General features: G+C 46.9%; 1 protein-coding gene across 1 annotated transcript in view; it reads right to left on the bottom strand.

Annotated features, from left to right (window-relative positions):
* Positions 1–26,953, bottom strand: part of CPSF4 (cleavage and polyadenylation specific factor 4) — a 135,490-nt gene that overhangs the window by 10,758 nt on the left and 97,779 nt on the right. The window contains exons 6-7 of the mRNA XM_069645577.1: positions 20,524–20,599; positions 19,418–19,585 (exon numbers count right to left, since the gene is read on the bottom strand). Of these exons, the coding sequence (XP_069501678.1) occupies positions 19,418–19,585; positions 20,524–20,599 (244 nt within the window). The remainder of the gene's footprint in view (positions 1–19,417; positions 19,586–20,523; positions 20,600–26,953) is intronic.

Below are 26,953 nucleotides of genomic sequence, written 5' to 3'. Positions count from 1 at the left end.
TTGGGAATTTGGATCTAGACTTGCAATATATTTTAATGCATTTCCCTTTTTCACAAAAACACTCCCCCCCATTTAATTAGTTACTTACTGGTTTTTCTTCAACACCAGCAGGTATTTTTAACCAGCATAAAGGGGTCACTAAGAGAAGAAACATCTCCTGCAGGCACGCACAAGCACCCATGGCAGTACAGATACAGAGACCACGCAGCGATTAAGTCCAAGGACTGCTTTGTGCTCCATTCCAGACACGACACCTGGGATAGAAGTACCGGCAGGTAAAATAAAGGCCAGCTACTTTGAGGTTACATTTATTTTCTGTTCTGGCCAGATAAATATTGGCACCAATAGAGAGGGGTATTTACTGATTGCACTTTGTATATCTTTGCGCAGGGTCTCCAAACTGACACCCTGATGAAGGCGGGTTAATTGTATTTAATGACCGCCGAAACGTGAAAAGTTTGGTTTGCCATCAAGCTCCACGTAGGCAAAGACATCCTTTACCCGAAGACCAGGACACTAACTCAGCGTAAAGACGAGAGGATCACTTTCGGAACCCTCTTATGAATAGCAAATATTTCACATATTGAGATAATGTTTTTTATTTTTCATATTTAACAAATATGTCCTTGATTCAAAATTAGGACTGTTTTTCACCAAGCAAGTAATAGATACGCTGACTTCGATTTACATTGAACGACACCTCAATTAAGGTGTGCAATTGGGAATTGAACCACGTTACCTAATTGGCTCATTCTTTGTGTTTTGTTTTTTGTTCCTTTACAGTGCTCATGATCACATTTGCTGTATGATTTTATTTGTTCCTTGTACCGATTGAGATTTCTCAGGGACACTTCTCTGATATTGTATTGTTATGTCAAACATTTTCCTTTGTTCTCAGCACATGTGAATTAAAATACCATATGATTTTGTACTGTTTATTTGTTTATAAAATTGCACAGTCTTGATACATAACAACTGCTGAACTCTTTACTGAGCATGTTTTCCCTCGAATAACTTCAACTGTCCATAGACATCTTTAAATAACCAGTCTGAATGATTGAAGACTTAATGTGATAACCCGCAAAGCAAAGCTAGGAAACTTTTAGAACGAGCTTTACTTAATTTCTTCTCTATGGGTGGGATACACCTATATTAGCATATACTCCCAGTAAAAGGAAGCCGGAGCAGACTAGGAAGGCCAGAGAGCTCACTTTAAATGACTCAGTGGGTTGTTACAGAAGAACGTATAACACCTAGTTCAAGGAAGAGCAACCTTCTATTTCCAAGAAGAAAGAGGAAAAAGGGGAAAGCCAAGGTCTCAGGAAACAAGAAATATAGCACTCCTGTGCATCAAACTAGGACATCCCCGAGAGGACAGTCCAAAAATCACATGTGACTACTCCATCAGCTGAGGCTAAGATCCAACCAGGAGAGGTTGAGTCAGCTACTGAGGACTCAGAGCTGGAAGACCTTCTCCCTGTTGGAGATCTGGATCCTAAAGACCATCCTGAGCTGCAGTCTTTACTGGCAGAAGGTGGCCCCCGTAAGGCAGACTTCAGCAGAGGTCAAAGAGAGTGTCCTACTCTTTAAGGACTTCGCCAACAGGCAGCTTCCCAGCTTGAAGGGCAAGAGCCAGGGAAGCACAGGTTATACTGGGAGGATGGCCTCTTTTACAGTGAATCTACTAAGTCTACCCCAGGAGACTACAGAAGACGTAGTGCCCCAGGAGGTGAGACATCTGTTTCTACAGTTAGCCCATGAGATCCCTTTAGCTGGTCACTTAAGCTTTAAGACGACCAAGGAAAGGATTTCTCTCCATTTCTACTGGCCTAAAATGGGGTCTGATGTAGATAAATTCTGTAGAAGCTGTCACACTTGTCAGACATCTGGCAAGAGTGGAGCCAAGAATGTGGCACCTTTGGTGCCCCTCCCAGTGGTGGGAGATCCTTTTGAGAGGGTAGGAATCGACATTGTTGGTCCCTTAGACCCTCCAACATCTTCAGGCAACCGATTTATATTGATTGTGGTAGACCACGCTACCACGTATCCTGAAGCAATACCTACGAGGACTGTCTCAGTTCAGGCCGCGGCTAAGGCCCTACTTGGTATTTTTACCAGAGTAGGTTTTCCTAAGGACGTTATCTCTGACATGGGATCAAACATTATGTCCCACTACATGCAGGCCATGTGGAAAAACTGGAGTGACATACAAGTTCTCAACAGCCTACCATCCTCAGGCCAATGGGTTGGTAGAGAGGTTTAATAGAACTATGAAAAGCACAATAGGTGCTTTAGACAAACCCCTTAGAAGAAAGCGGTACCTTCTACTGCCATGCGTTCTTTGCTCATAGAAAAGTCCCTCAGGAAGGGGTTGGATTCAGTCCCTTTGAGCTTCTCTATGGTCATCTGGTTAGAGGTCCATTGGTCCTAATCAAAGAGGGGTTGGAGAGTGCTCCTTCCCACAAGGCAGTGAGAGTCTCGGACTATGTGTTAGGTCTCCAAAGGAGAATGACACATGACGGAAGCTTCCGGAAACTTGAAAGCAGGTCAGGGTCTGGTGAAGCATTTAAGGCCAGCATGGTTGAGTTTACTCAAGACCAGCTAGTTCTAGTTATGGTACCTACAAGACAGAGGGCCTTACAGGACAAGTGGATTGGACCCTTCAAGGCTGTGGGAAAACTTGGCGGTCAATCATTTGGTGAATTTAGGCAATCCTAAGGAGTCCCCCAGGGTCTTTCACATCAACCGCCTAAAGGCCTGTGTCTAGACCAGACCTAGGAGCTTTGCTTCTAACCTCTGATCAGGAGGAGGAGGACAGCGTGCCTCTACCTGACCTCAGGGGACAACCTTTTGATGGAAAGATAAGAGTTTAATCTCTCTTCTGATCTGACACTGGAACAACAGAAGGGGTGCAAAGCTCTGTTAAATCAGTTGGCCCCTCCGTTTTCAGCATCACCAGGCTTGACCCCTTGGGGCCAGCATGAGATTCTCACTGGTGACTGTTTACCTGTAAAAAGCAGAGGTTACAGAATGTCAGACCATGTAAGAATCCACATAAAGGAAAAGGTCAACAAGATGCTTGATCTCGGGGTAATAGAGCCATCTACAAGTTCTTGGTCTAGTCCAGTTGTGCTAGTACCAAAGGCAGGATCCAATTGTGATTCTGTGTGGAGTATAGAGCCCTTAATGCAGTCACCACGACTGATGCCCATCCTTTACCTAGGACAGACGAGCTGGTGGACAAACTTGGTTCAGCCAAGTACCTCAGTAGATTGGACCTAGCCTCAGGCTATTGGCAAATAGCTCTGACACAACATGCCAAGGAGAAAACTGCATTTTCAACCCCTGGAGCCCTCTACCAGTTTACAGTTATGCCTTTTGGATTAAAGAATGCACCTGCTACATTCCAAAGGATGGTGAATCCTGTTCTGAATGGGATGGAGGACTTCTGTATGGCATACTTGGATGACATTGCAGTTTTCAGCCCTACTTGGAAAGAGCATGTTGACCACCTAGGATATGTACTGCAGGCTCTTGAGCAGGCCAATCTGACTATAAAGGCAAGTAAATGTCAAATTGGTCAGAGTAAAGTGGTCTATCTTCGACATGAGGTACACAATTGAGAGCCTTTCTAGGTCTCACAGGGTACTATAGGAACTTCATTGAGAACTATGGGACCATAGCTTTTCTCTTAAATGTCATCTCCTCACCCAAATTCCCAAGAAGGTCAGGTGGAATGAGGAGTGCACCAAGGCATTTGAAGGACATAAGCAAGCCTGTTGTCAAGCTCCAGTCTTAAGAGCTCCTGACTACAGCCAATCCTTTATTGTACAGATGGATGGTTCCAATACAGGTATAGGTGCAGTTCTGAGTCAGCTGGATGAAAAAGGCAGGGAACAGCCCATCTGCTTCATCAGTAGAAAACTGAAGGAACCTGAGACAAGGTGGGCAACCATAGAAAGAGAATGTTTCGCCATTGTGTGGTCTTTGAAGAAGTTTAGACCATACTTGTATGGATCTAAATTTGTGATTCAAACAGACCACCAACCCTTGAGATGGTTGATGCAGATGAAGGGGGAGAACCTTAAATTGTTAAGATGGTCAATCAGCCTAAAGGGGTTTGATTTTACCATTAAACACAGGTCAGGGTGTAATCACCAAAATGTTGGTCTCTCCAGAAAGCATGACCGACTGGAGTAAGGAGATTCATTCAGGGGTAGATTAAATCCTCCTGTCCCTTAGTCTGGGGGTTGGAGTGGGGAAGAGTGTTAGGGAGAATTCTAAAAAATGTGGCAATTCCCTCCACCTTAGAGACCCCCAGCAGCCTTGCTGGATATTGAGGGCTATATTTTTTTAACCTGGTGAGTGTGAGACGTCCCCCCCCCCCCCGACGTCCCCCTATTTGCGGTAGCCGCGAGAAGCTGAAACGCGAAACAGCCACTGAAGGAAGTTTGCCGGTTGCAAGTCTTGAGAGTCCCAGTGCATTGCAGGAGTCCCCCAATGTCCTCTCTCTTGTCCCCACGACTGATGCCCAGGAACAGTGAGATCTGCAGAGCTGCACAGGAACAGAAGTCATCAGCTGCATCTTTTCTTCTTTAATAAGGTACTGTAAAACAAGTCTAAGAACTTATCTCTTACCGTGGAAGTGCTTGTAACTTCTGCAACTCACAAGCCTAATCAGCTTGTGGCACTACATTTGATTCTTCTTTTTATCAAAGACTCCTAAGAACTTTGAAAAGACTATTCCATTTATTTACCAGAAGTGCTTCATCCTATGCAAGACTTGCCCGTTGACTTTGGCTTAGCCTATTGAATTGTATGACTCTAAGAGGATCTAAAAGATTTTGCCCTGCTTAAGATATTTGTGATCTCTTGTGTTTACCAATTTTTTTTTTTGTTGATTCTTTTTATTGTTCAACAGTGGTCTCGACAGTTACAACAACTCTACCCCTCCAATTCACACAAATCGACAAACAGAAAAAGAAAGACATTTACAACCGACATTATCCAGCTTCATCATCATCTGAGAGCAAATCACAGATACATACGGAAGGGACCCCATATGTCCTTAGGCCGGCTTGCCCCCGGGAGGGTCAAAACATTGTTCCTCACACTCGTTGACATATGTCAGTTCGCGAAGGAAAGTGGTCATGTTTGGCAGTGTGGACATTTTCCAGGTTTGCAGGATACATTTCTTCGCCACTGCGCATGCCACATTGAATAGTCTCCTGGTTTTCTCCGAGCACTTGCCAATGTCTCCAGACAAGTATTTGTGGGGGGTTAATTGCGGGGGTATCGCGTGATATCAGCCAATAGCTCAGCCACCTCCCCCCAGAATTTCAGAACGGCAGGGTACTCCCAGTACATGTGAAAGGAGCCCGCAGACAGACCTGCGTTTGGGGCACTCCCCTCCATGCTCTGCACCAAATTTTGCCAGTTTAGCCGGCGTGTAATGCAACCTGTTTCAGAGTTTAAACTGCATCAAGCGTAGACCCGCATTTAATGAAACTTTTTTTGTCAGTGCACAATATCTGCTCCACTTATCTTCCGGGATGGGCATTTGTAGGTCCGTTTCCCATTTGTCGTGGACCTGGTTTATTGTAGGGGTGTGGGTTTGCATTGCTGCATACAATTTAGAGATACCCAGCCCGGCATTCATGGTGATGAGCTGTGTGCAGGGGTGTTGGGGAGAGTCATCTGGGAACATTGGCCATCTCTTCTGAAACGCGGCCCTTACCCTATAGTATTGCAATATTTTAAGTGGCCGACCCCCCCGTTGCTCTCATGAAGTCCTCTTTAGTTGCAAATTTGCCATCTATATACATGTCGCCTACCCTCATCTCCATGTGTGGGTCCCAGACCTCCTGAATACCCACATCGAACGTGGGGAGAATACCCGAAAAGTCCCACAGGGGAACCTCCGAGTTATATGGTGTCTCCAATTTTAGCCTCTTAAACAATGCGCCCCAAGCACGGACCGTGCAGCTGACCGGGTCATAGTCACAAATGTCCCTGTGTCTTGTAGTAAACATGACTGATCTAATGTCCACTGGGGATATAGTGTGTGCCTTCACCCACGTATGTGGTATTTCCCCAGAGTCCTCATACCAATACTTCGCAAATTGCGCCTGGGCGACCAGATAAAGCTCAAAGTCTGGAGCAGCCATACCTCCAGTATCATAGGGTTCTGTCATTTTTTCCCAGCCAATTCTCGCCACCTTACCATTCCATATGAAGGTTACTATTAACGACCGTAACTTAGTAAAAAAGTCTCTGCCCTGCCATATTTACAAAAAAAATATAATAGTTTGGGAAGGACTATCATTTTGAGCAAGGCGATTCGGCCATGTAAGGATATAGGGAGGCGTCCCCAGATCTGTAGCTTAGTGCTCAACGTCTGCAGCGCCTTCTCGTGATTATTCGCGTATAGGGTTTGCCCATCTCTGGACACTAGCACACCAAGGTATCCGATATGTTGTTGACCATTTCAGGCCGCACATATTCGTGGGGCATTCAGTGGAGGGCGTGAGTGGAAATACTTCCAACTTGGCTAGGTTGATGACATACCCCGAGTAGTCCGCAAACTTGTGTATGTCTGTCATAATGGGCTCTATGTTTTCTTCTGGTTCGCGGTATCATCCGCATAGAGCAAAATCAGTTGGATTGCACCTTTCAGGTTTATTCCCCTGTCTCTATGCCTTAGTCTAACAGCAGCTGCCATTGGCTCGATAGTTAAGGCAAACAAAATGGGCGAGACGGGGCCTCCCTGTCTTGTGCCCCTCCCTAATTGGAACATCTCGGAGACGGTTCTGTTGGTGCACACTCTGGCTCCTGGAGTGGTATAAAGCAGTCGAACATACCCATGAAAGTAGGTCCCGCCCCAAATGTCTCCAATACACTAAAGAGATATTTCCAGGACACGGAGTCGAACTCTTTTTCAGCGTCAACGGCAACTGCAGCTGCACTCCTCCCGGGATCAATCTGGGCCATTATACCAAATAATCTACGGAGGTTCAATGCAGTGGATCGCAGGGGGAATGAACCCATTCTGATCAGGATGGACCAATGTCGAGACCAATGGTGCCATCCGGTTCGCCAGAATCTTGGCATTGATAAGTGATGAGGGCCTGCATGACGACATGTCGCTAGGTGGGCGTCGGGGTTTAGGTCATAGTTATGATGGCTTCCCTCATTGTCAGGGGTAGTATGCCTCCCTCTAGGGCTTCCTCCCAGGTCCCCAGTAGCATGGGAGTTAGCTCCTTGCGGAACTCCTTATAAAATTCGGGCCCCAGCCCATCGGAACCCGGCGCTTTGCCTGATGCCAGCCCCATGATTGCCTCTTCCATTTCCTCCACAGTGATTGGTTGATCTAGGGCCAAACTGTTTTCAAGTGGGAGTTTTGGGAGCCCTAGCGATGTTAAGTATGCCATTATCTCAGTGGTCGTTTTGCTATCTCTGTTGGAATACAGTGTTTGATAAAATTGGGCAAACTCACAGTTTATATCCACCTCGCTTGTTTTGACCTCGCCATTCACACCTTGAATACTAGTAATAGGTTGTGGCTGTCGCTCCTGCTTAATTAGATTGGCCAGTGTTCTACCCACCTTGTTTCCCTCGCCATACCTGCGTGTTCTGGACGGGGCTGCCATATACGGCGTTTCTCTGGTGGCCAGGTCATTGAAATCACGGATGTGTTCATGGATTTCGGCTAGGGTGTTCCTATCGTGTGTGGGACTTTAGGTTTCCTCAAGGTTGTTTAGGGCGCTTTCCACCTCCTCCAGCTCCCTCCTCACTCCCCTCAGGAGACCAGTAGATTTTAACAGGATTGCCCCTCTAACCCAGACCTTGAAAATCTCCCAGACAGTGGAGACCAGTGTCACCGACCCAAGGTTATTAGTAAAGAATTCTGTTTCTTCGCGTAGGGATTCTACTACCCCAGGGTCACCAAGCATCCCCCCCGCCCCCGGCATTCTCCATCTCCTAGTTGGCCTGGGAGCATCTCTCAACCAAAGCTCCAATGCGACTGGGGAGTGGTCAGACAGTGTACGAGGTAAAATCTCACAGCTGTGGAAACGTCTTAGAAAGGCCTTGTGAGGTAAAGAAATAGTCTATTCGCGACTCACTGTCGTGGACGGATGAATAATAGGTGTAGCGTCTAACAGCTGGGTGTAATGTGCGCCATACATCTGTTAGTGCCATTTGTGAAAGAAGCTGCCTCAGCGTCATTCTAGTTGGTGTCCTCATTTTCACACTAGATCTATCTGTTGTGGGGTCCAGGGCCATGTTAAAGTCTCCCCCCCCCCCATATTATGGAAGCAGCGTCAAGTTTGTTAAGGGTTTCCTATATATTTAAGTAGAAGTCTGGGTCATCTATGTTAGGGCCATATGTATTCACCAATGTAACATGTTTCCCCAGCCATCCCCCCCCTCCCCATACCAGAACGTATCTGCCCTGCATGTCCACCTTGACGATGCTGCCCATTAACACTCTAAAACTTGCCCGATGGGCTTTTTAACTGAGCTTGTGGACCTTTCCATAGGGTCGGCTAATGTTGCCAGCTGGACACCCACGGAGGAGGCTCCACAGCCCGACAACGGATCGTGTTCCAGTTTAGTTGTGCTGACTTATGAAGACCGAGTCACTGCAGGGAAGGCGCCGACTCATCTGCCCGCCCAATCGGTTCAGTCCTCGCCAGAATTGGGTTTCACATTTTGATCCCTCATTCAGTCTCTAAGGGGCAGCGGAATGGAGGCCTCCACATACGCCATGGCCTCGGGAGGGTTTTCAAAGAAGTGGGCTCTCCCTCCATGCTGAATTCTCATTTTCGCCGGGAAAATTAAAGCATAAGGGACACCACCGAGCCGTAGTTTAACCATTTCATAGGACCTGCGCTGCGCTTGTATGGTCGCGGAGAAGTCAGGATATGACAATGCATTACTTACCGTAAAAGCATTTCTGATGGTTGTATCTGCTTAGATTCACATGCTGTGCATAGGTCCGACATCCAGTGGTCACTGCGGAGTATTGCATTTTGTTTTTCGTAGTCGAAAAGGGGACGTCGACAAGGCGTGTCTGTAACACTATCCCTATAGTGACGTGCGTTGTACCCACAATCCCTCACGCGTCGAGGTCCCTCTGTTTGTATTTTTCTGCCCTGAGGGAGCCTTTTAGCCGTGAGTGAGTACAGAAAAGAGAGAAATATATATAAAAGGATGTCTATGTTCCTTCCATCCGAGCGGGGAGGAAGGGTGGGCGCATGTGAATCTAAGCAGATACAACCATCAGAAATGCTTTTACGGTAAGTAATGCATTGTCTTCTGATGTTTGTTAATCTGCTTAGAATCACATGCTGTGCATAGACTAGCGAGCAGTACCCGGAGTTGGCGGTGGGTTATGAGAAGGAACAGTAGAAAAAAGATGTCTTAATACTGCCTGCCCAACCTGGGAATCAGATCTAGAGTGTGCATCTAGACAGTAGTGTTTTGTAAAGGTGTGCACAGAACTCCAGGTTGCCGCTTTGCAGATGGACTCAAGGGGAACATTTGCAATGAAAGCTATGGAAGCCCCCGTGCCTCGAGTGGAATGTGCTCTTGGCTTGAAGGGTAGTTCTCTCTTAGCAAGAGAGAAACAGAGAGTGATGCATTGAACAATCCATCTAGATATAGTGGATTTTGAGACCGCATCTCCTTCTCTTCCTGCTACCACCGAGACAAAGAACTGATTAGTTTTTCTCAGTGGTCTGGTTCTTTCCATGTAGAACATGACAGCTCTGCGTACATCTAGTGTAAGCAGACTTTTTTCTCCCGAGCTGGAAGGGTTTTGAAAGAACGTTGGTAGTTCTATAGTTTGGTTTACATGAAATTTCGAGATGAATTTAGGTGCAAACCTTGGGTGTGTGCGTAGAACCACCTTATCTTTGTGAACTGTTACGAAGGGGTCTAGTACAGAAAGAGCCTGTAGTTCACTTACTCTCCTAATGGAGGTGATAGCTATTAGGAAAGCAGTCTTAAGGGTGATATCTTTAAGAGTTGCCTTGTGCATGGGTTCGAAGGGAGGGCCCATGAGTCTGGAAAGTACCACATTTAAGTCCCATCCGGGAGCTGGGTTAGCTATCGGAGGGTGTATCCTCTTTACCCCCTCCATGAAGGCTTTGATAACTGGTATCTTCCACCACGACACTTTAAGTTGGGAAGTGGTGTATGCAGAAAGTGCCGCTAGGTGGACTTTAATGGAATTGAACACTAAACCTGAATCCAGTAAATGGGTCAAGTATAGAATAATGTCAGTAGGAGAGCAGTCAACTGGGTTGATGCTAGTACCTCTACACCAGATAACGAATCTTTTCCATTTGCTAGAATAGCAGTGTCGAGTATTAGGTTTTCTGGCTTCCCTGAGGATGTCCATACATCTCTGTGGGAGTTGTAAATGTCCAAATTCTATGATCTCAGGAGCCAGGCTGCTAAGTTCATGGTCTGAGGGCATGGATGCAGTGTTCTGCCCTTGTCTTGTGACAGCATGTTGTACGGGCAGGGAAGTTTCACTGGGGGAAATAGGGACATCTCCATCAAGTGAGCGAACCATGGCTGCCGGGCCCACATTGGGGCCACTAGTATCATTGTAACCTGCTCCTGATGCATCTTGTGCACCACTTTGTTGAGAAGGGGAGTCGGGGGAAAGGCGTAAACACATTTCCCTGACCATAGAATCGACAGACTGTTCCCCTTGGACTGGTTCTGGGGGTACCTGGAGGCGTAACTTTGGCATTGTGAGTTTTCCAGAGTTGCGAACAGGTCTATTTCCGGGAATCCCCATTGAGTGAAGACGTCTAAGACGATGTCTTTGTGTAATTGCCATTCATACTCTCTGGGCAGGGGGAAGTCTCTGCTGAGTTTGTCTGCTAGAAGATTGAGTTCCCCTGGTACATGTTGTGATAGTAGGAACATGTGTCCGAGAGCCCACTTCCATATGTTCTGGGACAGTTTGGACAGTCCTGGAGAGTGAGTGCCTCCTTGCTTGTTGAGGTAGTACATGGCTGTGGTGCTGTCTGTGAGGACCATCACTGTCTTTCCTTGTAGCTGTTTCTGAAAGGCTTTCAGTGCTTTGAACACCGCTAGTAGTTCCAGCAGGTTTATATGCTTGGGTGCTAAGCTCGGAGTCCAAACTCCGTGGGCCGTCTGATGGGATAGGTGAGCCCCCCCCATCCTGTAAGGGATGCGTCTGTGGTTAGAGTGGCTTCCACTGCGGGTGTGGCAAAAGTTTTCCCTAATAACAGGTTTTCTTTTGTCCACCACCGTAGCGAGAGAACCAAGGCCTGCGAGACCACCACTAGATCGTCCCATTGTCCGCTGGCCTGACACCACTGGCTGTAGAGCCACTCTTGCATTGGGCGCATGCGCAGGCGCGCGTGAGGTACCAAATAAATACATGACGCCATTATCCCTAGCAAGCGCATTGCTTTGCGTACCGTCACCTCTCGGCCTGTTACATAATGGGGAATCTGAAACAGCATGTTTTGGACCCTCTCGTTGGAGGGGAATACGAGGCCGTCCTTTGTTCGAATTAGAGCCCCTAGGAATTGTTTGATTTGGCTGGGGTCTAAGCTGGACTTCTTTTCGTTGATGGAGAAGCCCAGTTGGGACAAAAGGTCTACGGTCTTTTGGGTATTGGAGAAGCATGTTTCGTAAGAATCCCCTGTTATGAGCCAGTCGTCGAGGTAAGGGTATACCGGGATGGATAATCTGCGCAGGTGGGCCGCTGCCACTGCCAGTACTTTCGTGAATACCCTTGGTGCAGATGCTATCCCGAAGGGTAGTACTCTGAACTGGTAGTGTTTGTCCTCTATCTTGAACCTGAGGTATTTTCTGTGCAATGTCAACATTAAAATATGAAAGTATGCATCTTTCATGTCCAGTGTTGTCATGTAATCCCCTTGTGATAACAGTGGGATTACCTCCTGTAAGGTCACCATACGAAACTTTTGGGGTTTGACAAATATGTTCGCTGGGCGCAGATCTAATACAGGGCGCATGGTTAAGTCCTTTTTGGGTACAAGGAAGTACACTGAATAAATACCTTCCGTTACCTGTGATAGGGGGACGGGCTCTATAGCTTCTTTCTTCAGTAGTTCTTCCACCTCTTGAAGAAGAATGGAGAGGTGTTGCGGTGTCATGCGTCGGTTCCGTGGGGGTTTGTACTTCGGGGAACCGTTGAACTCGATGCAGTATCCGTGGGCTATGGTGGATAAAACCCAACGGTCTGACGTGATTCCCTCCCATGCTGAAAGGAACGATGTTAGCCGGCCCCCGACCGGTGATGCATGGGAGGGGACCCGAATTTTCGGGTCATTTGCTGGTATTGGGCGTGGAACCTCTGGGGCTGGAGCCACGACCTCTTCCTCTGCCACAGCGTTGGCCTCTTTGACTGAACTGGGTGTTACCCTGGTTAGTGGGCCAGTTGGAGCCAGAGTAATATTGTTGTTGTTGGTTCTGCTGCTGTCTTTGGCCACGAAAGGAGCGTTTATTACCATAGCCTCGCCTGTTAGGGGGCCTAGAAATTTGATCAAGAGTCTTGATGGTATCAAACTCTTTTTTAGCATGTTCTAGGGCCTCATCTACTGCTTTCCCAAACAGATGCGTCTGTTCAATGGGTTTATTTATGAGGGAGGCTTGGGTTTCGGGCTTAAAACCTGAATTGCGTAGCCAAACGTGGCGTTTGAGAAGTATTCCCTGCACTAGGGAGCGGCCAGCCGTCTCAGCGGCATCTAGGGAGTTCTTAACGATGCCCTGGTTTACCAGTGTGCCCTCTGATATTATAGCTAGCAGGCGAGAACGCAGAGGTTCAGGTGCTTCCTCTGCTTCGCTGCGCAGCTTGTTCCACTGTGCATCTGCGTAGCTAGCTAAAAGTGAGTTATTAGCAATTCTAGTAGAGAAGGCGGCGGAGGTCGTGATTCTCTTCCCCAGTGCGTAGAGTTTTTTGCCTTCTTTGTCTGGAGGTGCTTCACTAGTGGATAGTGGCACCCCTGCTCTTTTTCTTGTGTTGGTAACCACAAGGGAGTCCGGAATAGAGTGTCCTCTGATGTATAAAGGGTCAGAGGATGAAGGGCTGAAGAGCTTTTCTATTCTAGGGTTGACCCCTCTTACTAAAGCTGGGTTAGTAAGGGAAGGAGAAATTCTTCTTTTAATAGAAGCCAGGAGTGGAATAGATTGGCTAACAGGGGCTTTTTCTTTGATGACCTTTTCTACAAAGTCAATGTCTGGAAGAGTTTCCCCTGTATCAATTTCAAAATGCGCTGCTGCCTTGCGCAATAGTGCATTGAGGGAAGGTTGGTCATCTATGGGAGAGGAGTTCCCATGTGAATCCTTGAGAGGAGAAGGGAGAAAGGCATCAGGGTCTGAATGTACTGATGGGGATTGCCAAGGCTGCACTGACGGTGAATGCCAGGGCTGCGAGGTAGCTGTATCCTCTTCAAAACCTGTAGCAGTGGTGTAAGGATCTTCTTCGAACCCCTCTTCCTCAAGTTCTACCTCTTCTTCTCCACCCAAAACTCATCTTCTTGGAGGTATTGCTCCTCCTCAGTGAGGTCAACCAGCCTAGGAATCTTGACTCTAGGGTCATCCTGTGGCCATTCTCTTTGTCTTTTGTGAGTGGGTGGGTCTTGGTTTCCTAGAAACCTTTCCATTTTCTCCATGCAAGAATGGAGTCTTTCAAGGGTCTCATGGGGTACCCCTGAATAGTCTAGAGGGGGGAAATTAGTGTTTTCGCCTTCGAATCGTTTCGAACGCTCCCACAACGTCGACGAGAGGTTCCCGTCTCCTTCTGAAAAGCCTTCAGGTAGTTCGGAAGCGTCCTTTGGAGAAAGGGGCAGTTCCTGGCTACTTTTATGTTTTTTCGACGCGGTATTCGACGTTTGTTTCGTCGTCCGCGTACGTTTGTCTTCGGCGACAATTCTCGCTAGGCTCTCGACCACGATTTTGTCCGTCGAGGGCTCTGGTGTCGACGTTGTGTGCATTGCGCGTTGTACCTCGACGGTCGCTCTATGGAGCGTTGCGTCGGATGTTTTTGGGGTAGCGCCCGTGTTAGATGGAAGCCCAATCGCTGGTCGCGGCTGCGTTTGCGGGTGGGGCTTGTGACCTTTACGGTCTGCGGTAGACGCCGGAGTGCCCTGCGTCCCCTTCGGCGCTGATGGATCCTTCGTTCTCGACGAAGAAGAGCCGTGGGTAGTGTGTTTAGCCTTATGGGGTTTGTGTGCGTCCTTGTCGCCGGGGTGTTCATCCCCATAAGCAGGGCGTGAGCCGAGCCCGTCGGGGCTGGACGACGAGGAGCGGGAGCGCTCATTCTGGGGGTTCATGACTTCCGTAACGGACGTCGAGTTATCGCACTCCTCGTCACTTTCAGTAACAGCGGCAGCGGGTGAGGAAACTGACTTCGACATCGCGTAGTCCGCCCACCTCTTAACCCTAAGTTCTTTAAGAGTCCTGGGTTTTAAGAGCTTGCAGGCTGCGCAGCTGTTCTCTATGTGATCGAGGGATAAGCAACGATTACAGAGCTTGTGCTTATCTTTCCAAGTATATTTGCCCCTGCAGCGTGGGCAAAACTTAAATGGTGTCCTCTCCATAGCTGAGGCAATAATAGCTGGCGATAACAACCCCAAGGGAAAGAAAGGGGAGAAAGAAAGACATTCTCAAAGAGAAGAGACAAAGTTCTAACCCCCACTCTCCCTACTGTAAGTTGGCCGTCGAGGCCAGGCCACGTGTTCGGCAGCGCCGAAGGATCTCCTCCGCTCTTCCTCTCCGTCGAAAATCAGTTCGGCGGAGAAACAGCTTCACAGCTAACGTCGAGGGGGAGGGATCGTTATCAGTATATTAAGTTATGACAAAAGGACCGAGGTCCGTGGCAAGTATAGCAATGTCTCTCTAGGAGCTCCGCGAAAGGCGACCAGAAACTGGGCGGAAAAAAACAATCTGAGGGACCTCGACGCGTGAGGGATTGTGGGTACAACGCACGTCACTATAGGGATAGTGTTACAGACACGCCTTGTCGACGTCCCCTTTTCGACTACAAAAAACAAAATGCAATACTCCGCAGTGACCACTGGATGTCGGACCTATGCACAGCATGTGATTCTAAGCAGATTAACAAACATCAGAAATATCAATTCTGTTCTCCTCGAAATGTATTGTTCCTTTTTCTCTGGATAGACGGATTATTGTGTGCCTACCCCTGTAGTTTAGAAGGCACGCAATGATGGTGCGGGGTGGAGCTCCCGGCTTCGGAGGGGGTGCAAGCGTGCAGTGAGCCCTCTCGACGAGAAAGTGGTTTGAGAGCGATTCCGCTCCCAGCACCGATTTCAGTAGTTCTTCCACCTGCCTTTCCATGGAGCCCTTGCCAAACGATTCCGAGACCCCAAGAATGCGAATGTTGTTTCTGCGGGACCTAGATTCGAGATCCTCACAATTGCTTTGGGTTTTGCGCAGTTTGGTCTGAAGCAGGGCTATGTCTCGGCCATGTTGAGAAATCACATCTTCATTTGAGCTTATTCTATTCTCTGCCTCCGAAATGCGTGCGCTTTCCTTTTCCACCCGGGCCTTCAGGGACCCGATCGTCGCCACTATATCGTCCGACTTGACATTGGCAGCCAGGAACCCATTTTGCACAATTGTTGTCAAGCGGTCCACAGGGTCTGCGTCTCGATTTTCGGATGTTTGTGTCGCCCCTCCAGATGCCTCCTGCGGTTGGGAGCTGGTAAAGGAATCCATTGGGCAGGTCTTTCTTCCCCCTGCAGCCTTCTTCTCAGTGCGGCCCATTAGGCGACGTTGTCACTTTTGGGGTGGTCTGTGTTCCCTCACTTATGTGTATTGCTGGCGACCAGTACCGGGTTATGTTGTATGGTGGCAGCACAGCCTGTGCTCCACACCCAAGCTCGGGCGACCGGCAATACAGGTGTGGGGATAGGTTCAATCTCACCCCCGATGTACACCCACCCCCAGGGTTTTATTTGTGAGACTTCCGCAGTATTCGTCTACCGGGGGCAGGGTGCGCTCCCTCCTGCAGCGTCTCCCCCACCTTCAATGGTGCTGTGGCGGCAAGCTTCTTCTATAACAATATTGTAACGTTCTCCCCCACCCTCGTTGGGACCCAGATGTATCGTGCACCGAGGCACTGGTCCCTGGCGTCCCCTCTCCCCAGCGGCCCACTTACTTCACCAGCAACGTCCTAGCTGGACTTAGCCGGGGGAGGGGGGGGGGACGGCGGGGGGATCCGGATCAGAGGGGGGGACACGTTGCCGTCGCGGTGCATCCTCGAGCACTTGGCAGGATTTTTTCGACGAGAGCCTGGCACAAGAAAGTCTGAGTACTTGTCTTCATACAGGCGGGAAGAGAAAGCAAAGCACCGCCGCCCTCCGGTAGCGCTAGTGTCTTGGCGGGCTGCCCCTCCCCCACCTGGCCGACCCGCCGTTGCGAGCCCCGGGCTCAAGTGGAAGTCGCCCGGAACCCACGGGCGGTCACTCCGCAGCACTACGGCCGCTGCAGTTGCACCTGCGGTTATCTCCATCGGCCCGGGGTCCACACGCTCCGTTTTCACAGGGGGTCTTCTACAAACCTTCCCCCGTGGTATTCTGCAAACATACGTCTGCCAGTTCAGAACTGGAAGGATTTATAGATGAAAGGATTTCGATCGAGCCAGAGCCCTCCACCTAGGCGGCCATTTTAGATGTGCACAACACCGCCCCCCACCCGCCGTTTACCAACTTTTAAGAGTGTTCTGAATACCAACAGTAAGATATTTATGTCCCCAGCACCCTTGTTATTGAAGTCACCTGTGGGTGTAGGTTGTCTCTGTAGGCCATCCCAAAAGGGTATTGTCTGATTCAGAAACTCAGATTGTGCAGTATTGAAGTATATTTGTGTGTTACTATTATATTGCTCCCTTCTAAAGAAGGCTTTATAACTGAATGATACATTAATAATTGTTTACGTAAGAAACCTTGAGTGTAAGAGTTTATTTGAATACCTGTAACTGTGAATCTTTGTGTAACTCTTTGTTCACATTTCCCCTCTTGAGATAAGCCTGGCTGCTCAACACTCTACCAAAACTGTGTAGTACAAGCTTATACCAAAGGTTGGGTTTCCTATACCTGTAGTCAGAATTGCTAGTAGTGTTCCCAGAGGGGTCACAGTTGCAAACCCCCCCCCTCCCCCGTCGACCCCCAAATGACGTCACTGAAAGTAATCTGCTGGCAAGAGTTCCTTCAGTCCTGCTTGCTGCAGAGTCCGCTGCACCCTTCACACAAAACTCAAATACACAGTTACCCCCAGTACTCCAACAGAAGCCCTTCAGGTGGGTTGATGGCGAGTTAATTTCAGAATGTGGGGGTGGTAAACCAACTGCTGGGAACGGTTGTGCCAAACCCAAACTGTATAATTATGGCCTGGTGGGTCCGCCCATCTAATTCTCCATTCTGGGAGGGTTTAGAAAGGTAGCAACAGGTTTGGAGTTTGTACAGGGGAGAGGGAGTTCTATCTGGATAAGGTGCCCAAACTAGCCAAAAATCAACATGAAACAAGAGTCCCTGACAAACAAATGTATTCATTGGCTTTGAGTAGTGCACGGCTGCACATCCGTAATACGAAATAACATTGCAAACTTCACCAGATTCAATCAGGGAATAACTGACACTGATTTAATAGAAATTGTGTTTAGAGACACGAGAGTGGCGGATGGTATACAGAGGATGAGTACGAGAGTCAAGAAAGTACAAAATAGCATGATTAAAATGCCAAATCTTGTTAACCCCCTAAATATTATCCGATGTGGACCTGTACTCTATGGTCCGAATGCACTTGCGCTGGAAAAAAGGACAGCGCGCAAGACAACTTGGCCTAGGACCACATGGAAAAGACCTGTGCATGAGGAATGGGGCCCTAGGTGAGATCGGCCATATGGCATGACCATTTTCTAAGATTTTGCAGTATGCCCCATTAGCTCATGAACCTGAGAATGCATTGTGTAATGCATTTTGCTGCACCTAGATGGCGAACTACCAAACTGAGAAGCTTGTTGCGGTGAATATGCAGATATCCATTTGTATTGTAAGTGACTAATTAGGTTAAGAGCCTGACGGCTCTAGTGCTTGCTCCACCAATGACTGAGGATAGGAGGTTTGTTAAATATTTGTTTTTTGTTGCTGCTATAGTTGTGATGTTGTCCTTTTTTAATGGCCTTATGGCTGAATAAAGTTATCGATATTCTCAGAACTCATTGGGCAGATCCCCAGTGTCATTGGATTCCAAATTGTGCAGGCGTTATGTTCAATTATTCACACGTCAAGACAAAAAAAGGGAGATCACTGAAAAAAACGGACAACCCATTAGTGCCATTTAAAACATTACTGGATTCAAGCTGATGAACCTCCAGTATGCCCTTTCAATATGCCCAGAGAAGTAGAATGTATTGCATTCATAACGCAGCGTGTCACATCTCGTAGGCCGATACAAATTGATGTAGCATCCTAGCAGGCTGAAAAGCATGAGAAAGAAAATGTAAAAGTCACACATTGAGCATTTATACAAGGGCCCGAGGTTGTCGAGCCCCAATGCAGAGTCAAATTTGTGTAACTTGCTGGCAGATGTTGCTTACGTTGCTCTGGGAGGATAAAAGGGCTGTTAAGGGGGATTGTTCACTCTGAAGCCAATGGAGTGAACATTTTGTGGGCTTCAGAGGTCAAAGAGTATGTTTTTCTAGTGGAAGAGGCAACATGGAATGACATGGGTTTGAATCAATTGAACGATTTCTAGTAGAGGCGGGGTATACTGGTAGCTTGGCTACCATAGGGTGATGAGAAGAAATGATCAATGCTGTATTTCTCTGTAATACACCGCTGCAAGATTTAACATGGGCATGCGTACCCCAAGCAATTGACAACTGGTTTCTAAAGGCAAGGCAGCATTTGAAAAGCATTGCCTTCCATACCATTAGGTGGGAAGAACAAGCAAAAAAAAAAAACCCTCACAAAGGTCTTCCGAAAGCCTACAACACAATGTGGTTGAAACTGTAAGACCTAAAATATTGCCTACTGTGAAAGGAGATCATGCGTGGATGATTGGGAAAGAACATTAAGATTGTGCAGAGAAGGGCACAATTACAAAAGCATGGTCATCTGGGTACAAGTTACAAAATAACAGATGTAAAATAGGTCAAGTAACTATCCCTGAAATGCCCAGGAACCAGTCTAAACATTCTCACACTGCATGACTAGGAGCGTTCTAAGATGAAGAAATATTAATATTTAACTGATGGATTCAAATTACTCAAATACAGGACATCACTACTAATGCACAAACACAGCATAGAATGTATGATGAAAATGGTTTGACAATTTCCTGCGCAGAGACCGTATTACACAATGCTCGTCCTTACCTTATAACAGGTCACTTGGTCTAACGGCCGCTGACCTCTGCTCCCAATAGGAGGTGGCTGAGACTGCATCCCCCCAATGGACGTAGATGTCCTTCGCACGTTTACAGGAGACATTTGATTGGTTAGTTGTATCAGCGGGGATGACCTGCTTAATACTGGGTTGTTATTCTGCATACAAAAGAAATAGAATTACAAACGGTCTCTGGATTGGGATAAAATCAATTAAAAAAAATCAAATTGGTTTAATCAGCGTGTGCAGAATCCATTGGGGTTTGAGAGAAGGAAGAGACTAACCATCAGTCTACCACTGTTCACTTCTTTTCCGATAAACTAATGCATTTCCATTTCGAACGAACTGCCCCAGAACCATAAATAACCAAAGAATTAAGTACAAGGTACCTGAATTAGACCTTGAATACAGCAGAATGATATTTTAACGATATGGCACTATGCTCATGCGAGATGGCCTTCTAAGACAACCGTTTCAGTGATCACCACAGAGCAACTCGTGCAGTCACACGTTCAATCAAGGCAGTGTTTGGGAAATGCTGTCTACCAACAGACAAGCTAAGTTCCAACCCACCAAATGACATAAAAACTGCTGCACGGGATGAATCTAATTTGCGCTCAGGAAAACTATAAAAGGTTTCCCATCACAAGACACAAACTCGTCTTGCTTATGCCCCGGAATATATGAACCAAGCAGCAAGTTTAGGTACAAACTTGTATCGCAGGATAATTGCCTTTTTACTTTAGAAGCGCTATCCGAAACCAATACTTTGAAGCATCTGTATTCTATATGCAATGGTCATCCAGAGAGAGACAGGATAGTCAAAGAGGAAACTGAGTCACGTCAGTCATATTTTTAAAGACTAGGCGGGTGTGCTGACGATGCGATCCTGCCTCCTTAACAATTCTATTTTTCGCATGATTACAAAAAAGTAAGGAAGCTTAAAAACCCTGCTTTGTTTAATCGCTCATTAATATGGCCATAATTCCCCAAAAGATGAATTCACCAGAACCACTTGAACAATGCTGGAATCTTAAAAAGGCGAATGCACATGAAATGCAGACTTCGGTGTAGCAATTCGCACGAGGATACGTACAAATTCCTTTTGTAGCGTTGGGGTTGGTGGAGGCAGTGGAGGCTGCTCGGTGCCCATGGGTAGGTCAAAACGAGGACTAAAGTAAGAAAAGAAAAAAAAGATTGCTTTTGAAAACAAACAAAAAACGACCAACAACATTTTTTACATCCGCACTCACTATCCACCAAGCGTCTCTTCATTATCAAACATTTAAAAAGTGATACTCAGATTGTTTGAATTGTGAATAACTTCAGTATTTTCATGAATGAGTCAACAAACAAGTCTGAAGAAAATTATATTTGTGAAAATAATAATTACATAAAGTAAATATGTAACAATTATGTTATTACTTATTTGCATGCATAGTTATTTGCACAGATTACAATACAAGTGTAACTTCAGTAATAGCATATATACGGATACACAGCATCTGTACGAAAGTTAACTATGGGTTGCCTATTAAGCAGACTAGCGAGAAGTGATTTGTGTAGGTTTTCTAATGGAGTGTTCTCACCCCCACCTCTACTTTGAAAGCAAGAGCCCAGGCCAATGAGGCTCCTCCTCCACTGGTGACATCAATGTGAACCTGAATGATTTCTGCAGGCATTGGGAGAAAACAACCTGACACTTTATCATAAACAGCCAGGTTTCATTTTCACTCCAACATTGCCATTCCTGCCTGTCTCTCCCATATGGAGCACTGGATCAGTGGTGATCATCAGAAGGCCTGTGGGCCAGTTGCAGCCCTTCAGGGCAGTTTTTTATGCCCTCACAAGTGATCCGATTTTAATGATGAACCGTTATGTGGCTTAAAGTGTTTGGCTTTGCATCCAGATAAGAGAGAATAAGTAATAAGATGTCTATGTTCCTTCCATCCGAGCAGGGAGGAAGGGTGGGCGCATGTGAATCTAAGCAGATACAATCAGAAATGCTATTCCGGTAAGTAATGCACGTCCTCTGATGCTTGTTAATCTGCTTAGAATCACATGCTGTGCATAGACTAGCAAGCAGTCCCCGGAGTTGGAGGTGCGATGTGAGAAGGAACAGTAGTGGAAAGATGTCCAAGTACTGCTCGTCTCACCTGAGAATCAGACCTAGAGTGTGTGTCAAGGCAATAGTGTTTTGTAAAGGTGTGTACCGAACTCCAGGTTGCCGCTTTACAAATGATCTGCTATTTGTAATGCGCCATAAGGCAAGGGAGGGGGAACAAAAGGAAGACAAAGACAACGATCTTACTAGGCCAGGTGCCATTGAGATCGCGCAAGTGCACGGGAGAGGGGAAAGGGTAAGTGCAGGGGTAGGGGCAATGCAATACATAGGATCAACTGTAAAGAATAAATAAAATAATAAGTAAAAGAGTGGCCAGCTAGTAGTAAGCGCAGACATCAGGTGTCAAGAGCTGATGGGGACTGTAGGGATACAGAAACAGCCCCTCAGGTGCAGGGGTTGCCCTGGAGGCAGTGCAGGTGTGCAGCTGGCAGGGGAGGGACCTGGACCCAAGATCGGAGGGTAGCCAGGTGACCAGTCCAGATTTAGTCAAGATTTCAGCAGTGGAGAGGAGGAGAGAAAGCAGAAGCAAAGAAGCTGGTCTTGAGTTGCTTCCGGAAACGGAGATGGTTCTCTTCAAGTTTCAGGGAGGCTGTTCCAAAGGTAGGCCCCAGCCGAAGAAAGATCTACCACCAAATTGTTGCTTGGAGAAGCGACTGACCCTGAGGTAGTTGGAGGCGGAGGAGCGAAGAGCTAGAGAAGGAAGATATTTAGGAAGAACGAGTTGAAGGTATTGAGGCCCCATGCACCAGAAGGCCTTGTGGACAATGCGGAGGGTTTTTTAACTTAATCCTCGCAGCCACTGGGAGCCAGTGCAGAGATTTCAGTCCTGTAGAGATCCGATCCCTGGGCTTGAGGCCAAGGACAAGTCTTGCAGTCCTGTTCTGGATGAGTTGCAGAAGGCGGAGAGTAGAAGCAGGCAGATTTAGAAGACCTCTCACCCACTGTAGCCTTGCCTGTTCACCCGCTACTATACCACCCTACATTGACTATGCATCCACACACTCCAAGCCACGCATCATCCGACATGAATCTAAACCAGCTAACCAACAATTAAAAGCTAAGAAAAGTACACCCCACCTGCACCTTAAATGTGCATTACTTAACGTACGCTCACTTCACGCACACGCCCTGGGAATAAATGACCTCTTATCCAGCCAAAATGTGGACTTACTAGGCATCACGGAAACCTAGTTACATGACGCCTCCGGCTCAGCCATTACACTAGCTCTATCCCCAGGTTACACTATCCGCAGACAGGATCACCTGGACAAAATAGGAGGCGGAGTAGCCTTTAACCACAAAGATACTCTACTATCGGGCCAATCACCAGCACCTGGCAAGTTAATGCCAACTTATCAGCTAAATTAACCCTTTCGCCTAATGACACCATCCACATACTATACAGACCTCCAGGTCTCCCCTCCGATTTCCAAGATCACCTCACCCACCTACTCAGCAACAACATCAACAAATCCTCAAAAATTGTACTCCTCTGGGACATAAACCTAGACTTAAATGACCCTTTGGACAAATCTGCCACAGCACTAGCTAAAGATTTAGAAGACCTAGGTTTTACCCAAAAAGTCTCGAGCCCGACTCACTCCAAAGGTTGCACCCTAGATTGGATAATGGATCACAATTGCTGAGTGAAATTTCCGCCTTCGGGGGAATTACTACAGCAGGCATGGAGTACATTAGCTTCCCTTTTAAAGCTTGTACTGTTCTCGTGGAAGTACACTTGAAATCCTCCTTTGTGATCAAATCCATATTAGAAGAAAATCAAGAAATATTAAAATATGGTTGCTTTGTCTATCAAGACTGGCTAGAAATCAAATAACTATTACAAACCTTTGATAGTACTCCTACGAGATCTGTAAGGGCTCAAAATTATGATGAAAGGCTTGGTAATGGCAAGATCAGGGATGCTCCTGTGGAGTCGGCTCGGTCTGCGACCATCTAGGCAGTAGAACCCGCACTGATAACCAATCAAATTGGATTAGCTTATTGGACATGCTGAAGCAGTGACTGACAAATTGATCATTGAAATAATAGGCTTTGACAGTTTACATCTTATAGCATTGAATACTAGAGGATTTAATAGTTTTATGGTAATTAATGAACACGCTCATTTCTTTGATAATTCTGATGTAATTTGTTTCCAAGAAACTTGGCTCAACACTAAAATTTGGAGGGATGGCTTTACAATAGTACAGCAGGCGGCCATTAAGTCAAATGGTGGAAGGCCATCAGGGGGCCTACTAATAACAATCAAAAATTCAAGAACAAAATCCAGCAACATAATCTCTGATAATTTCCCAGGTATTCTGGCAGTTTAAATGCAGATTAATCATCTGGATAATATTCAACGCGTCTTGCTGGTGAACATTTTTATTGGAACCAGCGATGAGTAATCTGGACTGATTTTTGGATGTCCTGTCAGATTTTTTGGGTAATTAGTTATCCACAAATGACTTGTGTAATTTTAGGTAGTAACGTACATTCATATTGCCTGGATAGCAGCTTAAAGAGTAAAAACCATAATGTCCTCCAAGGGAAAAAGTGACAAGCCATGTTTTCGGACAGGGGACTGTCAATTGCAAATGGTAATATGGGTGATTCGCTAACAAAAGTCACCTGGAAAAGAGGTGGACAATCTTCAATCATTGATTACATAGTCCTCTTTAAATCTATGTTCGACAAATGTACTTCGCTACAAGTGAAACACTAGCGCTAGTGATCACAACATGTGGTGGGCGTCATTTAAAATGGACTGGCTTAAGCATATACAAAATTCACAGTAACTTGACGGTTCACTGTGCAGGTAACCAAATTAAAACATTTTAAAAAGGTGGCTCGACTTTGATGAAAAAAACTTGAATAATTTGTTACTTTTGCTTCAGAGAGTGAATTGAGTACAGTCAGTTCTAGGTTGAACTCCAAGAATATTCTGTGGGAGAAAGAAATGCCTAAAGATTTACAGCTATCTAGACCTACCCATTAACATAGCTTTTTTTAAAAAAAACCTTTATTTTGTTCTTTTTATTCATAAACAAACCAAACAAGTTAGTAACCGAAAGAAGGTTGCCACTCAGCCCGTCCCCCCTTCCAAAAACCCCCCCACCCACTAGGTTCAAGGTCCAAATCCCCTCCCACCCCCCGCCACTGGCTACTCTCTGATCTCTCCGTACTGTCCAAATACACCGGGTGTGATCGGTAGGATTGCTCGCCTCGCCCCCCGCAGTCTGCGTGTCTGTTTGTGCTGGCGACCTATCTGGTCGTGATCGTAAATAGTTCCCAAAAGGACTCCAGATATCCATCTGGTGGTTGGGTGTGGAGTGGCAGCATTCTGATAAAGTGTCTCTACGTCATGGTCCCAATGACATGGCGATCCAATGTTTTGCCAACACTAGCAACATGCTTACTAGCTTCCTGACCGCCGGTTGTATTTCACGGGTGCATCAAAGTACCGCCACCAGCGGGTCACTATTGATGGGCTCCTCTGCTATTTTCGATGTTGCAACTAGTACCTTGTCCCAAAAATGCCTAATGGGAGGGCACTCCCATGCAAGGTGGCAGAAGTTTGCGGAAGTGCTGCTGCAACGCTGGCAAGTCGGAGAAACAGCTTTGGTAACGAAGAAAGTTGAAGTGAATCAGCTTTAGTCCCGTATTCAGCACAACCTTTTGGGTCTGCCTTTGGATGCAAGACCAATCGGCCACGCCTATTGCACAGACCAGGCTGATTTCCCATCTCGCTTTAGCGGTTTGTGGCTGGTCTAGGGCAGCGAGTAGTACTTTGTAGATGGATGAAACGAGTTTACCTTCACCGCTTGCTTGGATAACCTTCTGCAATAACCCCCACATGGCGAGACGGGCCGAGAACATTGGGAACTGCAGTCTAAAGGTGTGACAGATTCTGAAGTAAACAAAAATGTCCAATGCTGAAACTGTGCAGCAGTCTAACTTGTTGGAGCGTCATGAAGTTGCCGTCGACAAACCATTAATCTATTGTGGTTATTCGGAGTTTGTTCAACAGATGGTAATACACTGTTTCGGTGGTTTTTGGCAGACCTGGAATATGCAGGCAGTAGAGGGAAGTATCTGCACGAGATGCCTTGCTTTTGTGCTATTCTCTTCCAAATCTTGTAGGTAATCAGCATTATATTCATGGTTTTCGGCGGAACCGGCTCGCAAAAGATTATGGGTGGCAAGGGCCCTTTCTACTTGGACGTGCGGTCTAACAGCTTGGGTCATGTACCAGTAACTTAAACTGTGCTTGTGCCGTCCAGTAATAGCTTTGCATGTCCGTTAAAAAGCCAGCCCTCCTTTTGCTATGGGTTGGATCAGCGTGCAGTATGTTACTCTCGCCGCCTAACCAGCCCAGAAGAGGTCGAGTGCCCTTAGATGCTGGAAAAAGCGATGTGGCAACAACAGCAGGACATTCACAAACAAGTATAACAATTTTGGCAAAATCACCATTTTAACGATGGAGACCCGCCCCCATGGAGTCAACGGTAGGTGTTTCCAGCAGGTGACCTTTTCCGATATCGATGCAACGACCCTGCCGTAGTTGTCTCGAAGTATCTCGTCCCGATCGCTGGACAGCATGATACCTAGGTACCAGACTTCCGATTTGTCCCAGCAAAACTGAAAGTCATCTGCGAATGCTACTGTGTTGGGTGTTAATGGGAAAATCCCCGATTTGCTGTTGTGGACTTTGAGGCTGGAGATGGCTCCGAATTTGGGGACTTTGCGCATGACCGGATTGAGGTTGGTCACTGCAAAGCAGTGCTACGTCGTCCACATAAAGGGAAAGTATCACTGTGCGGTCCAATTGTGATACCCCTCCCCACAAATTTGCTCCTGAGGTTGGCAGTGATGGGTTCCATGGCTAGACCGAACAGCAGGGCCGAAAGAGGGCAGCCCTGCCTAGTGCCCCTGTTCAACTCTATGGGAGCGGATGTTGTGGCCCCATGAGTGATATACGTTCTGGGGTGTTGGTATAAGAGCGCCACCAGCTTTATAAAGTAAGCACCAAGGCCCATTTTGCGAAGGACTGCGAAAAGGAACGGCCGCTCCACAGAGTCGAACACCTTTTCTGCATCGAAGAAAACCGCGATGGCCAGTCTTGATGGATCTAGAGCTTCCATAATGGCGAAAAGGTGCCGAATGTTGTGCTCCGGCCAGGAATGAAGCCAGCCTGATCTGCCAGCACCAGACTCGGCATTAGGGGAAAGAGTCTGTTGGTCAGAAGCTTGGCCAGAATTTTGATGTCCATGTTTATCAATGAGATTGGCCTATAGGAGGCGCATATAGTCCTCGGGGGTGGGGGTGGAATAGAAGGATGAGAATGGCTTCCCTCGGGGGCAATTGCCCGGCTGCCGACATTTCGTTGTAGACTGAC

The sequence above is a fragment of the Ambystoma mexicanum genome, chromosome 2p (genome assembly GCF_040938575.1).
Source record: "Ambystoma mexicanum isolate Mex_15411 chromosome 2p, UKY_AmexF1_1, whole genome shotgun sequence".
In the NCBI taxonomy this organism is placed as follows: domain Eukaryota; kingdom Metazoa; phylum Chordata; class Amphibia; order Caudata; family Ambystomatidae; genus Ambystoma; species Ambystoma mexicanum.
The sequence above is the reverse complement of the archived record's forward strand: the minus strand, read 5'-3'. Positions and strand labels throughout refer to the sequence as shown.